Below are 14,259 nucleotides of genomic sequence, written 5' to 3' on the forward strand. Positions count from 1 at the left end.
CTCCGCAACATTATTTATGTGCGCGTCCCAAGTCAGTAGTTCAGTAATTGGTTCATGTCTGTCATATTTGTTTTTAATAAATTGTTTTGTTATAAACTAGGCCGTTAGTTTTCTCAATTGAATTTTTCATGTCGGGGCCTTTTAGAGCCGACTGAACGGTATGGTTTTTTTCTTATTGTCGAATGCCTAACGATTGCCTATAATTGCTTACATCCACTTCATTGGAACTTCAGTGGATAGTTGTCTCATTCATTGGCAATCATACCACATCAACCTTTTTGTTATATAAATGAGGGTCTGGATGGCAGGGGGTCCTTCCTTTCTGTACTCGTTCTTTAATTTTTTATGACATTTTTCCCTATTCTTTATAATTTTGGTCCATTATTCTTTTTTCTTTATATTTCAGCACATCATTTTTCTCTATTCTTTATATTATTGTCCATTATTCTCTATTTTTTAAACCCCAATCCACACCCCCATAAACGAGTAAAAAGGTAAAATTCGTCTTTTAAGGGCAAAAACTTCCTTAGAAGACTGATGATTATTTTGACTTAACAATAGACAGTGGGTAGAATTCAACTTTTTTTGCAACATTCTCAATATTTTTGTTCCTGTTAGAGTGTTTCTATTCGTAGCAGTTTCCAAGATAATAAACATTTTACCCCTTTTTCTTCTTTTTTAACTATGTCGGCCATATTGGTTGGTAGGCGGGGGTCATCGGACACATTTTTTAAACTCGATACCTTAATGATGATTGTGGCCAATTTTGGTTAAATATGGCTAGTACATGTAGGTTCAGTGAAGACTTTTGTTCAAGTTAACGGACAACAGACGCCAATTGATGAACAAAGCTCACTCGGCCCTTTAGGAATAATTGTAAGGTGTACATGTCTTCTTAGAAGGGTTCATTTGACCATTAACCTCATTTTATTGTTCATTGGTTAATGTGATGTTTTTGTGATTTGGTTCATTTCTTAAAATACTGTAAGCAGTAGGTCAACTATTATGGTCTAATTGAGTGATTGTAAGTTGTATATGATTGTCTGGCAGGATTGATATGACTTCGATCTCTTTTTCACTAATTTATTGGTCAACATTGATTTTGTTGATTGGGTCTTTTTCTCAGATTCTAGGAAAAAGAGGTCAACTATTTTGTGTAGGGAATGATTGTAATGTGTACATGTCCGTCTGCCAAGATTGATATGACTTTGACCTGATTTTTCATGGATCTTCATAAATCAAGCGAAACATCTCAGTGTGGGCATATTAATTTACTATTTTGTCGGACTGGAACAGGCTAATTTTATTTTAAACATCGATGCTTCAGGTTTTGTAAAACACATTATCTAAAACACTGCAGGAACACATAAACTAAGTTTTTGTTGATTTAAAAAAAATAAATAATAGCTAGTCATTTCTTGTGACAGTCTTCTCTTTATTTGTCTGTGTTTGTCTATGTGATCTTTTAAGTTGCAGCTGAAAAAAAAGAAAAAAAAAACATTTCGTCAAATTATCTCATTCTTTTATAGACACAAGTTCATCTATTTAAAAACAAACATAGATGCAAATAAACTCAATCCCATTATCAAAGAACAATGTTTTTCATCATTTTTTTACTATCAAGGAAGACCGAGACAGTTTTATTTTATGACATATTCCTTTCAAAAGCATAAAATTATTTTATGGAAAATATTTTTTGGCAATTTTTATTGAAAAAAAATCTATCTGTTGATTTTTCTTCTTGTTTGTTTTAACTAATTATGTCTTTTTTGGTTGTTGTTTTGCTTAAGCATACTCGTAACCCCAACTACATAAATGTAGTTATTCAAAGTATGAAAAAAGAAAATATGTGTGGGACAGATTTAAAATGCGCACATATTCTTTTACTTGTACAACAGTAACAACTCATCACTGTTAAGCTACTGACCAAATATGAAGTCCTCTTGTTCATTAGTTCCTGAGAATAGTGTGACAAAATATTTGTGGGACGAACGAACAGACAAGGGGAATGCAATATAGCTCCAACTAAGCCCTTGGAATTATATTGTCACTGAATTATTAAATGCTACAAGCAGGTGACATAACATACGCCGGCCATTTTTCTTTTTACAATGTATACAAGACGGAGAACTCCCTGTTCGCGATTATGTTAAATACAGAAACCAGAGTAAGAGCTCTCTGATCTTGCGTTGTACAATGTCGTAAAGTCTCGACAACTAATAAACCAGAAATCAAAGTTTAAGACGCAACACTCGGCAAAAATCTGCGAAAATATTATTTTTAATAATTTTGAAGTAACCGGCGGTAAAGCAGAAGTATCGGCGGAATTTGCCGGCTGCCGGCTTCAAATGACACCCCTGTCAGACAGACAGACAGACAGACATCTACATTTTTTTGCTATATATTTCATTTAAAAATACATTTTTTCCAAAAAATATTTTCAAGGCATTCATGGTTGGGTTTTTACACAGGTGTTGAAAGACGCAAAATTTTCTTAAGAATACTTGTTTATTGGTCATAGTTTTGTCTTCAGTTGTTTTTGGTTTGTTATTTGAACACATATAATAAATTTTCACAATTTAATTTGGTTGAAATATATAGCATATTTCTGAACAGAAAATTATATGTGTTTATCTCATGATTATATGAAAATGCTCCACAATTTAAATACAACCAAATAAACAAACAAACCTTTGACAATTCCTCTTCTATTGGTACCAAGTTTCTTAAAATCAAACCAGAAATGACCCCAAAATATGTTTTTGAAAAAAAACGTATTAGTTTTATTTGAAATATATAGCGATAAATCCCAATTGACGAATTACTTATGGCCACACCAGATAGCTTGAAGCTGGCACGATTGATTCGATAGACTTCCTCGCTCACGCTCGAAGATATTGACAGATATAATGCCTACCCATGTTAAAATGAACATTGACCATGGCATGAAATGATTATTTCTTAAGTTAACATAAGCTTACGGTTTGTAAATTAAGACAGAGAAATTAAGAATACGTATTGTTTTGTAATAAATTTAAGATTTTTTTATGAAACATTGAAAGAATAATATTTACTAGCATGTATACACAAACTCAAGATGCAAGTAAATCCAAAGATACAATCCCGTTTATTCACCTATGAAGTTTCCCGTTTAAATGATATAAAATGATATAGTCATATGGGTCATTAGTAGAATTAGTCTCGAAATGTAGTGAAAATCGTCATTACTACGAATTGTACACTGATATAAGCCACTGCAGCTTTTTTTTAAAAAATTAAAAAAATTACTTCCGGTTGCAGGTCCAGTTGAAGCAAAAAATCGGATTTTTTTGTGCAAATGACCTTTTTAGAATGCTGTCCCCAGATAAGTTACATCCCGACCGAAGCTTTGTTGTGATTAATATGTTCACTGGGGTCCTCTCTACATGCAGTTTTTGCACCTGATGACCAACTTTGGGGAAAAAAATAAAACAACAAATGTCTTCAAAATATTTTTTTGAAAAAAATGTAGTTTTCTATGAGGTATATATATAGCAAAAAAAGAAAAGAAAGAAAGGCGACGAATACTTCTGGCCATTCAAAGTACTTTTTTTATAAAATATGTAGAGCACGATTATTCATAACTTTAACTTTATTGAAAAAGCGCTTTACGTCAATATGGACCAACGGCTTAAACACATTAGGCCGTTAGTTTTCTCCTTTGAATTGTTTTACATTTGTCATTTCGAGGCCTTTTATAACTGACTATTCGGTATGGGCTTTGCTCATTGTTGAAGGCCGTACGGTGACGTATAGTTGTTAATTTCTGTGTCATCTGGTCTCTTGTGGAGAGTAGTCTCAATGGGCAATCATACCACATCTTTTTCATATATATAGCAATCAATGAAAAATAAACAATACATATACATCTTACAATTATCATATTGTTTTTATCCCTCTCTCTCTATCTATATAATTACACAGTTTGAAAAAATTTCGAGGACTCCTTGCCCTCAGTCTTAGTGACATTTTTTTTATCAAGGATTCTTATTTGTTGGTTACCTGTTTTGTTTCAGGATCAAGAATTTGTTTTAATTTATCAATATGGTTTAAGTTTATAGTAGATTTTCAATACAAAATTCTTTTCTGAATTGTTCATTAATATTGCATTAAAAAAAGAAATGGAATTCGTCATCTTTATAACTTACGTTTTTCACATATGTAACCCATCACGTCTCCTATACATTCACTATCTAACCATGCATCATAGTCATCATACATGGACAATGAAAGACAGTCTTGTCTCCCTTTATAATTATCTGGTTCATCACCCCTTCTTAAGGGTTCATCAGTCCTCCACCAATCTTCGAAAGTGAATGGTTTACCAGTTGATGCCCACACCCAGTGTCCTTCTTTAGCTGAGTCCGTACCACCTAACCAAACAGCTTAAGAAGAAATCGAATTTAGAAAATTATCGTTGATTTTAAGGGGAACAGAACACCATAGGGAGATTACTCTTTAAAAATCAGCTAAACGTTGTGTCAAATACGATTAGAAATAAGAGATCAAGCTTCTGAATGATCAAAATTTAGTCGGTGTCAAACTGCTATATTTCCAATGAAATTATTCCTGTAAATTGTGTGGTTCAAATTTCGTTGATCTTTTATATTTTTGTCAACAGGTCAAAGTAAATATTTTTTTCAAAATATTATGAAAATTAAAAGATCCAAATCTATTTGGGTCAATATCCCTAATGCTCCTCGAAATGAGGAACTCAAAAGTTGTGTGTAAACAAAAAATATCTGTGTAGTGATATTGGACATGTTTCTATTTTTTACAAATGGCTGAGCTTAACCATTTGTGGTGATTATGAAAGTAAAGAACATAGAATAAATGTGTAAAAATTATGGAGCTATTGTTCAATGTATTAAATTTTCAGAGAACTTATTGCGTTAAAAAATGGATTTTTTACCACGAGGAGCCGCATCACGAAAGGATGTTCGGGGTATGCTATTTTACGGAAAAAGTAATCTGACTTCGTACCCCGAAAATTTAACCACATATGTGAAAATGTCACAGCTTTGAAACGAGCTATCATACATATCCAAGTTTACGACATGAACTAAGCTACAGGAAAAAACGTTATCATTACCGCCTATGGAAAAACAATTAAAGATGTTGACCCAAATTACAAGATGATTTTCAGAAGTTTTCAGACTGATTGATGGATGATTGCACCTTGTAGACCAGAGAAAATTGTGAGAATGACGGTTAGTAGTTTTTTATTTGTACCTAACTATCCCAGCTGGTTTTAGATAAACAATGTCGATAAAAATCAGCAAGATTTTCGCTTTTGAAATGCATTACTGGCACGGGGCTGAACACTTCTTATAATCACAATCATTACATTTGTTTACCCCGAGAGATCCGAAAGGCAATAGTTATTTTATACTTGAAAAAGGAATGAACCTTTATAGAAACATTTAATATTATTAAACAGTAAGTAAACATGACACAATAAAGTCTTTGTTATGTAATTATCATTCCGGTCTATAGGAATAACTGATAATCAAGGGAAATAACACACTTCATACGAGTAAAGAGAGATACATCATCACATGTGCTTTTAACCAATAATTTGACCCCTGGTAATTTGAAATTATATGCAAATAAACAGACAAACATGTATTAAAAAAATCATGAACTATTATATTTTAATGCACACTAGCAAATCACAAGATATTGTCTTTTCTCAGTGAAGAAGGGGGAGGGTCAAATCTTTTGAAAACAATAGTGCTGCACCTATTCAACTAGTAAGCTACTACTCATTGCTTCTAATATAAAAGGTTTAAATGAAGGTTGATAAGCCACAAGGGAGAAGCATTTCTCTTTCTTTGTGATAAAACTTTTAAGAATTTGATTTTTTCTCTCTCAATAACACGTATGTATATAAATCAAATGATAACACAGCCTGAGTACATTTTTTGTCTTATTTTAGTTCCAGACATATCATTACTATTTAACCTGAGACGGCAAACTAGAGGTTTTAAAAAGTTCTGAATAATTGGTAAGCATTTTGTTTGATTAGGCAAGCTCTAAATTGTTTATTTATGGTATTTATGCTATTGAAATTACAGTCGGTATGTTAAAAATATGCTGATATAAAACTGTTGCTATGGTCTTGATATGATATAAAAATGCTTAGTTAATGATCTTTTCGACTCCATATTTCGAGTTAAACCTTGCGGCAACTGTTCCTCATGTAACACTGCAAACTATAATTAGCATTATTTTGATCTGTCGTTATTTAATGACGCCATAATACGTGTAATGTCACAATGTTTCCTTTAAAACCTCATGTGCATTTCTCACTGATAAAGGGTTTTCACTGAAATACATGTAAAAAACTATTTTTTTTTCAAATAGAATTATGTAAAAGGACAAGTTTTGAAAATTTGCACTTCATTGCACTCTAATTATATGATAAAAATGACATTCACAGTAGTTTAGAGTGGTTTCTACAGTATAAAATACCAGACAACCACTGGTAAAAATAATTAAGTATTTTGGTGTTTTTTTTATGAAATCTACATTTTGCATACTTTCTCAGTCAAAATGCACTTTTAGGTACCAGAAAGTTTTAACGAATGCTTTAACAGGGTCTGTGTATTGTAATTTAAGGTTATCATCAGATGTTTTGTCCATGATTTGACTAGTGAAGGTATACTGCAAGAAATTAATTATACATACACATTGTATTCAAAATAAATAAATATAGCGATAAAAGTGTCATTGCCTTAAAGTGCTGAAACAACTTTAATTTTTTTTTTCAGAAATGGACAAAAATACACAGATTTATTCAGAAAGTCATACCAATGAAGATCACACAAAAATATTTGGAAAAATCAGAACTATGGATTTCAATATGGGTCAATATCCCTAATGCGCCTCGAAATGAGGTACTCAAAAGTTGTGTGTAAACAAAAAATATCTGTGTAGTGATATTGGACATGTTTCTATTTTTTACAAATGGCTGAGCTTAACCATTTGTGGTGATTATGAAAGTAGAGGAACATAGAATAAATGTGTAAAAACTAAGGAGCTATTAAATGTGTTCAAAGTATTAAATTTTCAAAGAACTTATTGCGTTAAAAATGGGATTTTTACCGCGAGGTCACAGCTTCGAAACGAGCTATCATACATATCCAAGTTTACGATATGGACTGAGCTACAGGAAAAAACGTTACCATTACCGCCTATGGAAAAACAATTAAAGATGTTGACCTTTTTAAGTCAAAGTGTTGTGTACTTAATGAAATACTCTGATGTATACCTCTTTTTCCAATGTGGTGTTTTTCAGTTTTCTTTGTTAAACTTGTCAGTATTTTTGACTTATTGTTAGTTTAATATTTTGTGAATGTAGAATTGTGTAAAATAATTTCTCTAATTCTTAGCCGATTTATCATTTTCCTGACCCGTTGATTTTATTTATTTTTTCGTTTGGTCTAAGTTCTTCATTGGTCAAAATTCAATTATGACGTCATATGTAAGGCTTTCCTCTGAACTTCCTATTAAGACCACCAAAAAAGTCGACCTTGCCTGATGACGTTACATAGACAGAACACATCTTTTTTGAGAACATTGGAAAAGAAAGGATTTATTTTGAGTGCATATGATCTTTTACAAATCATTAGAGAAACAGCTTTCACCATCAAATCTCGGGCAATACGATATTTCTCCACTCTCTACATTTAAATTTCAAATATTTAAAACGCTCGGCCAGTCTCGCGTTTTAAATTTGAAAATTTAACTCTCTCGAGTGGAGAAATATCGTTTCACACTCGATGCAGTGGTAGAATCTATATGAATTGCCAATAAACTACTTGAAATGCTTTAAAGCCAAAAAAGAATCATGAGTAGGTTTCACAAAAAAGCTTACGACTAAGATTGATCGTAAGTATCCTGAATTGTTAATGACTTACGATCAATCTTAGTCGTTACGTAAGTTTTTTGGTGAAACCGACCCCATATCACTAACATCAATTGTGTGATATTAATGCTGCGTTCACACGTAATTCGAATTTGATTCGCATTAACAAATTCGAGTTAGTTTAATTCGTATTCGAAACGGTTTACGTCCGAACATAAAGTTTAATACGAATTGCAATGCGCGTCAAAATCGCTTTACTGTCCGAACGACGTTAACTTTTAATTCGCATTATCAATTAATTAATAATAATTTAAAAAAAAACAACCATTTTAGAGCCCATAACATCTCCAAACTTGCTCTCTTGATATGATATGGCATTTATCATTCACCAACTCTGGGAAATGTATCATAGGGTTCGTCAAAACCTAGACAAAAAGTTATCTACCATTCTAGTATTTTGTGATATATCAAAAGCCTTTGATAGAGTCTGGCATGTATGTCTTATTCAAAAACTACTTTCGTATGGAATATCTGGTAAACTATTAGACTGGGTTAAGGACTATATCAGCAACAGACAGGAAGTTGTTTTTATAAACAATGAAACTTCATATCAGGGCGAAATCAAGGCAGGAGTTCCGCAGGGATCTGTATTGGATCCTCTACTATTTCTTTTATATATTAATGACATTACGAAAACTCCATAACCTAGCCCGTTAAGGCGTTTATTTGCAGACGACACGACACCTCTCTCATATTCTGGTAGCAACTTTCAAACAATTGAAAATTGAGCAAATGTTAAACCACCAGTATTGAATATTTTGTTTAATGGTGAAAATGTTGAAACTGTGAAATGTCACAAGCATTTAGGTGTCACACTTTCATAAGATGGAAACTGGACCAGTCATATAGATAATATTACAAAGTCTGCATTAAAACAAGGAAATTTACTAAGGAAACTAAAATTTACACTTTCCAGAAAAAGCTTATCCAATATCTATGTCACTTATATAAGACCACTACTGGAATATGGATGCGAAGTATGGGATGGGTGTTTTGAATATGAATCTAGAATCTAGAAAAAATACAATTGGAAGCTGCAAGGATAGTAACAGGGCTTACAAAATTTTCAATTTTAGAATCCTTATATTTTGAAACGGGCTGGAAAACTTTAGCAGAAAGGCGTAGACAACGATAATTAATAATTTTCCATCAAATGCATAATAAAGGAGTAGGTTCAATAACTATAGAAATCGGCCTCAAATTTTCATGAAAAATAAACAGCCTTTAAAAACACAAACTGTGTGGTTTTTTATTAGGACCCATCCCACCCTTTCGTAAAATGGTAGTCTTGAATAACTGTCTTGCCTGTGTCCTAATTCAAATCCAAATCAACATATGATCAAAAACGGCAAATATTATCGATTTTTGCCTGTATTACTTCAAATTGCGATATGAGAGCAGCCGACGACAACTCTGAATATTAAACTACACAGTCTCAATAATATTTAATTTAATCAAGCTAAATATCGAGGTTGTCGAGGATTGCGCTCTATCTTTTAAAACAATTAAACTGGCAAGCAATTTTCCATGCCGTAGTGTATGGCAAAATGGCGAACGTCTTGATAATCCTAACTCTTCCACGCATATAATATATACGTGTAATTAATTTTAGGTCCTTTCAAGTTGCTGTGGTGAAAATTCTCAACTATATAGGTGAATGAAAAGTCTAAGGCGTTTCATTATAACCATCCGATTTGTTTTTAAATACGAAATCCGAACTCATCATCACCGGACCAGAGCCGTCTTTTGTTTGTTTGTTTACATTCGTCATGGAAACTTATGCTAGATGATGACCGCAGAAGCAGAAGAGTTCAATTATTTGTATCTTAATCACAGCAATGTTATGTTGTAATCCAGGATAGAAAAGTAAGTATCAATATTTATGTAAAAAGATAATATGAACACAGCATAATTACCAATTACATAAACAACAAGAAAAAAAGTTTCCAAGTCTAAGTCCTCAAGTGGCCTTAGCAGGCGACGTTTCGCAACTTGTATATTCTTTTCATTTCAGAGAAAATGGCACACATTTGTTTAAAAAGTAAAGCCGCTTTTTCTCTGTGTTTGTCATAGGTAGTCAACACCAGTATCAACTATTGTGAGCTTGGCTTTACGTGCTACATCCCGTACAGGCTCACTGACAAACTGAGGCATTCTCAACGCAGAACAACGTGTTATTCTATCAAAGCTATGTTAATGAATTATTTGGAAAACAAAATAAACAATTTAAATATGAATGTCTTTTACTGAAGCTTTACAGAACGAAAACAAGATATCAAACTAGGATCGAAATACAATGCAAACAGCACAAATGTTGTCCAAAAAAATCGATTACCTCCCTTTATTTTACACGGATGAAAAAAGACAAAAAAGTCAAACAAATACATCAAGTTTACCTCTTAAATGGATAAAATTATTTATTCTGTTTATTTTATGACTTAAATAAAGATATAACTTTTAATAAAACTTGAATGTTTTATCATTTTTGTTCTTTACTTTATCAAAATGAACCAAACTTGAAATAAATTGAGCTAAATTAGAACATTCGGACGAATTTTAAGTAATTACAGGTTCTTCTCAGTAACTTACCAAAGTCTTTGAGAAATAGACACCATCCAAAAATATACATATAGATTCTTACAATGATACCAGTGGATTATCGGATTTATCCAATCGAGATAGTTAAATTATCAATTTTAAAGTCTGAGCCTTGGCGAGGACTTTAAAATTTATAATTTAACTATCGAGATTGGATAAATCTGATAATTCACAAGTAACTATGTAAGAATCTGTTTCTCTAATGATTAAAAAATACATTTTCATTTTTTGTTAAACCAAAACCCCCTTCGAGTGCCTTCCACATTTCACAAAGTTGTCAATTTCATTAACACCTATTAGCATATTTTGAGCTGATAAAGGTTATGACCCTTAAATGCATCCAATCATCTTCTGAGATCACCGGCAACCACACGTTGATTAAATTTTTTTATACAATGAGTGCAGAAAGGTATAAACTGTCAAAGAATTAGAGAAAAGTAAATAAAAAATAGTGTAGATGAGAATAAGATATATATCCAATATGTTTTATAGGTTTATTATACAGCACAGTTAATATTAGTTATGCCATACAAAGTTGTGTAGTCATTTTGTGTTAAGCTGGTCCGTCCGTCAGTCCGTCCACCGTCTGTCATATATGTAACACATAAAAAAACTAAATTCATTTTTTGTCAGCTTTACTTCAAACTGTAATGCTGTTTGCAGTGGCTGTTTGTAATAACGAAAGCTTGGATTAAACTGACCTTTACAGAAATTCGTTTATTTGGTCATTTTTTCTATATTTGGGACTTATGTAAAATTAGTAGATTTATAGATCCTTTTTTGTAGGATTTCATCCAAACTTGAATTTAAATGTGTACAATATGAGTGCACATTGGTACGGAAGCCGGTTAGTGTCAGGGTGATGTTTTATTTTGAAGTCGTTATAACGACTTAGCTAACTTGTTATAACGACTTAGCTAAGTTGTTATAACGACTTAGCATATCTATCTCGTTATAACAGCTTAGCTTACTCGTTTTAACGACTTAGCTAACTCGTTTAAACGACTTAGATAACTTGTTGAAACAACTTAGCTAACTTTTTTAAACAACTTAGCTAACTTGTTATAACGAGATAGATTAGCTAAGTCGTTATAACAAGTTAGCAAAGTCGTTGGAATGAGTAAGCTTAGTTGTTTAAACAACTTAACTAAGTTGTTAAAACAAGTTAGCTTAGTCATTTTAACTATTTAGCTAAGTCGTTTAAACAACTTAGCTTACTTGTTATAACGACTTAGCTAAGTTGTTTAAACGAGTTAGCTAAGTCGTTATAACGAGATAGCTAAGTTGTTACCACGAGTTAGACTAGCAAAGTCGTTATAACAAGTTAGCTAAGTTGTTTAACAAGTTAGCCAAGTTGTTAAACGAGTTAGCTAAGTCGATAAAACAAGTAAGCTAAGTTGTTATAACGAGTTAGATAAGCTAAGTCGTTATAACAAGTTAGCTTAGTCGTTATAACGACTTAAAATAAAAACTCCACCCTGACACTAACCGGCTTCCGTACATTGGGTATGTGAGCTTGCTCACTAAAGTTCTTTGATTAAAATAGAAATGATTTTTTTCCCTAATTGGCTCTGAATGTCCTCGGTTTGACATTTTAGCATATGCATTTTCTAACAATTTATTTTTTATCATGTTTTTAGAATGTTAAGCATTACAACTGCATTGTATGTAGTAAAAGAACAAAGCGAAAGGAAAGAAAAAGTATAAATCCAGCAGTAAAGCGGTTTTTGCAAAATAAATGGTTTATTACAAATATTTCACAGAATGATATAATATGCAATGGCTGTATGCATAAATATTATAATTCAGAAAAAAGTAGACCATTCAAAGTAACCAAGACTACACAAGATGACTGTGATCAGGACTTTATTCCTCCAAAAGTTGCAAGAACTTCAAAGCAGCTTTCAAGTCCCCCGTCTGTTTGCCTAAATATACCAGGTGCCTCAAACAGTCATGCAAGATATTTTGTATGTAAAAAACCAGGCCCCAAGTTCCTTGTGGTATCATCTGATGCACGTTTTCAAGCATTTATTGATGGTAATGTGTTAATACCAGCAGGAGCAAGGTGTTGCTCTTCTCACTTTCAAGAAAATGGTTTTCTTAAAACGGAGTGTTTTGATATATGTCAAAGTCCGAAAACTCATCATCTAACAGAACATCTATTGTTAAGCTATTGACACACATGAGAGAGACATGCCAAAAAACTCAAAACAAGATAGACTTTGATAATTTTGGTGAAACTGATTGCAAAAATTTGACAGGACTTTCCCATCAACAATTTGAAGATTTATGTTTGCATGTATTAATACATATCAAAAGTACTCCTTCTCGTACTCCAAAGACATCCGTTGGCTTATTCTTGATTAAAATGAAGTGTGCATTGTCTAATAAACTCATGTCAACCCTCTTCAAGGTCAGCATTTCAAGTATACGAAGAGCTATAAATACTGTTAGACAAGCGTTAATGAGATTATTTGTACCATTGTATCTTGGTTTTGAAAGCATTACCCGTGAGCAAATTATCAAGGACCACACCAGACCGCTTGCAAAAACACTACTAGATGCTGATGATGATAATATGATACTTGTATTGGATGGTACTTATATCTATATCCAGAAGAGCAATATTTTTTCTTTTCAAAGGAAATCGTTCAGTCTACATAAGTCCAGACCACTTGTAAAACCAATGGTCGTTGTTTCAACAACTGGCCATTTTGTGGCTATTCTTGGTCCCTACTTATCACATGATGAAATGTAACGTAGATGACATTAAAAGTTTTGTGAACGATAAAGATATATTTGTTGTGGACAGAGGCTTTAGAGATTCAATCACTTTATTAGAGGAGCTTGGTATCAAAGCAGCTATGCCGACATTTATGAAGAAAGGGGAAAAGTAGATGTCTGATGCTGATGCTAATACTAGCCGAATGGTGACTAAGGTAAACTATCATACATATATTGTTAATTTTAAAAGTCAAGAGTCTTTAACTTTTATTTTTATTCAAAATATGTAATTAAGAAAATTATAAATTGAAAAGAGTCAAGATAAACTAATGTCGCGATCGATAAACAAAACAATAATAATAATAATATAAAACTCAGTTACAAGCAACAACAACCAAAGTGTATGCAGGCTACTGACTTGGGACAGGTACACATATATACAGTGTGGTTTAACATATTTGGTTGAACCGGAGCCTTCCTCTTATCTGAGACAGTGGCGTTACATCATAACGTCCCTCTAATCTGATACAATAGCGTTACAGCATACATTGTAACATAAGAAAAAAATAAGCATGATCGTGTGATGTTTAACAATGCTTTCAGATAAAGGAGGGTGCGGATGGGGTTAACAGAATAGAGAATAATGGATAAAAAGAATAAAGAGTAGAGAAAAATAGGTCAAAAATATAAATAATATTTAATAGAGAATAGCGGGTTGCAAAAATATAAAGAATATGCAATAACTATGCAAAACATTAAAGAATCAGGTTGAAACATACTGATAACAGAAGAAAAAAGGTGCATTATACAGAAATCAAGTGAATACAGAATAACCACCATTTTTAAAGAAAATAAAATTAGCAAAAAAATAAAGAACACAGAAATGAAGGACACCACATCCATACCCTCATAAAGCATGTTTAGGGATTATCTTTATTCTAGCAACAATAACATTCAATTTTTATTTA

General features: G+C 32.3%; 1 protein-coding gene across 1 annotated transcript in view; it reads right to left on the reverse strand.

Annotated features, from left to right (window-relative positions):
• Window positions 1-1,285: 1,285 nt before the first annotated feature.
• LOC127721359 (perlucin-like protein) overlaps window positions 1,286-14,259 on the reverse strand; it is a 126,635-nt gene continuing 113,661 nt past the window's right edge. Inside the window, exons 5-6 of the mRNA XM_052228117.1 lie at window positions 4,188-4,424; window positions 1,286-1,476 (exon numbers count right to left, since the gene is read on the reverse strand). Of these exons, the coding sequence (XP_052084077.1) occupies window positions 1,466-1,476; window positions 4,188-4,424 (248 nt within the window). The 3' untranslated portion in view covers window positions 1,286-1,465. The remainder of the gene's footprint in view (window positions 1,477-4,187; window positions 4,425-14,259) is intronic.

The sequence above is a fragment of the Mytilus californianus genome, unplaced genomic scaffold (assembly GCF_021869535.1).
Source record: "Mytilus californianus isolate M0D057914Y unplaced genomic scaffold, xbMytCali1.0.p SCAF_12, whole genome shotgun sequence".
Lineage (NCBI taxonomy): Eukaryota > Metazoa > Mollusca > Bivalvia > Mytilida > Mytilidae > Mytilus > Mytilus californianus.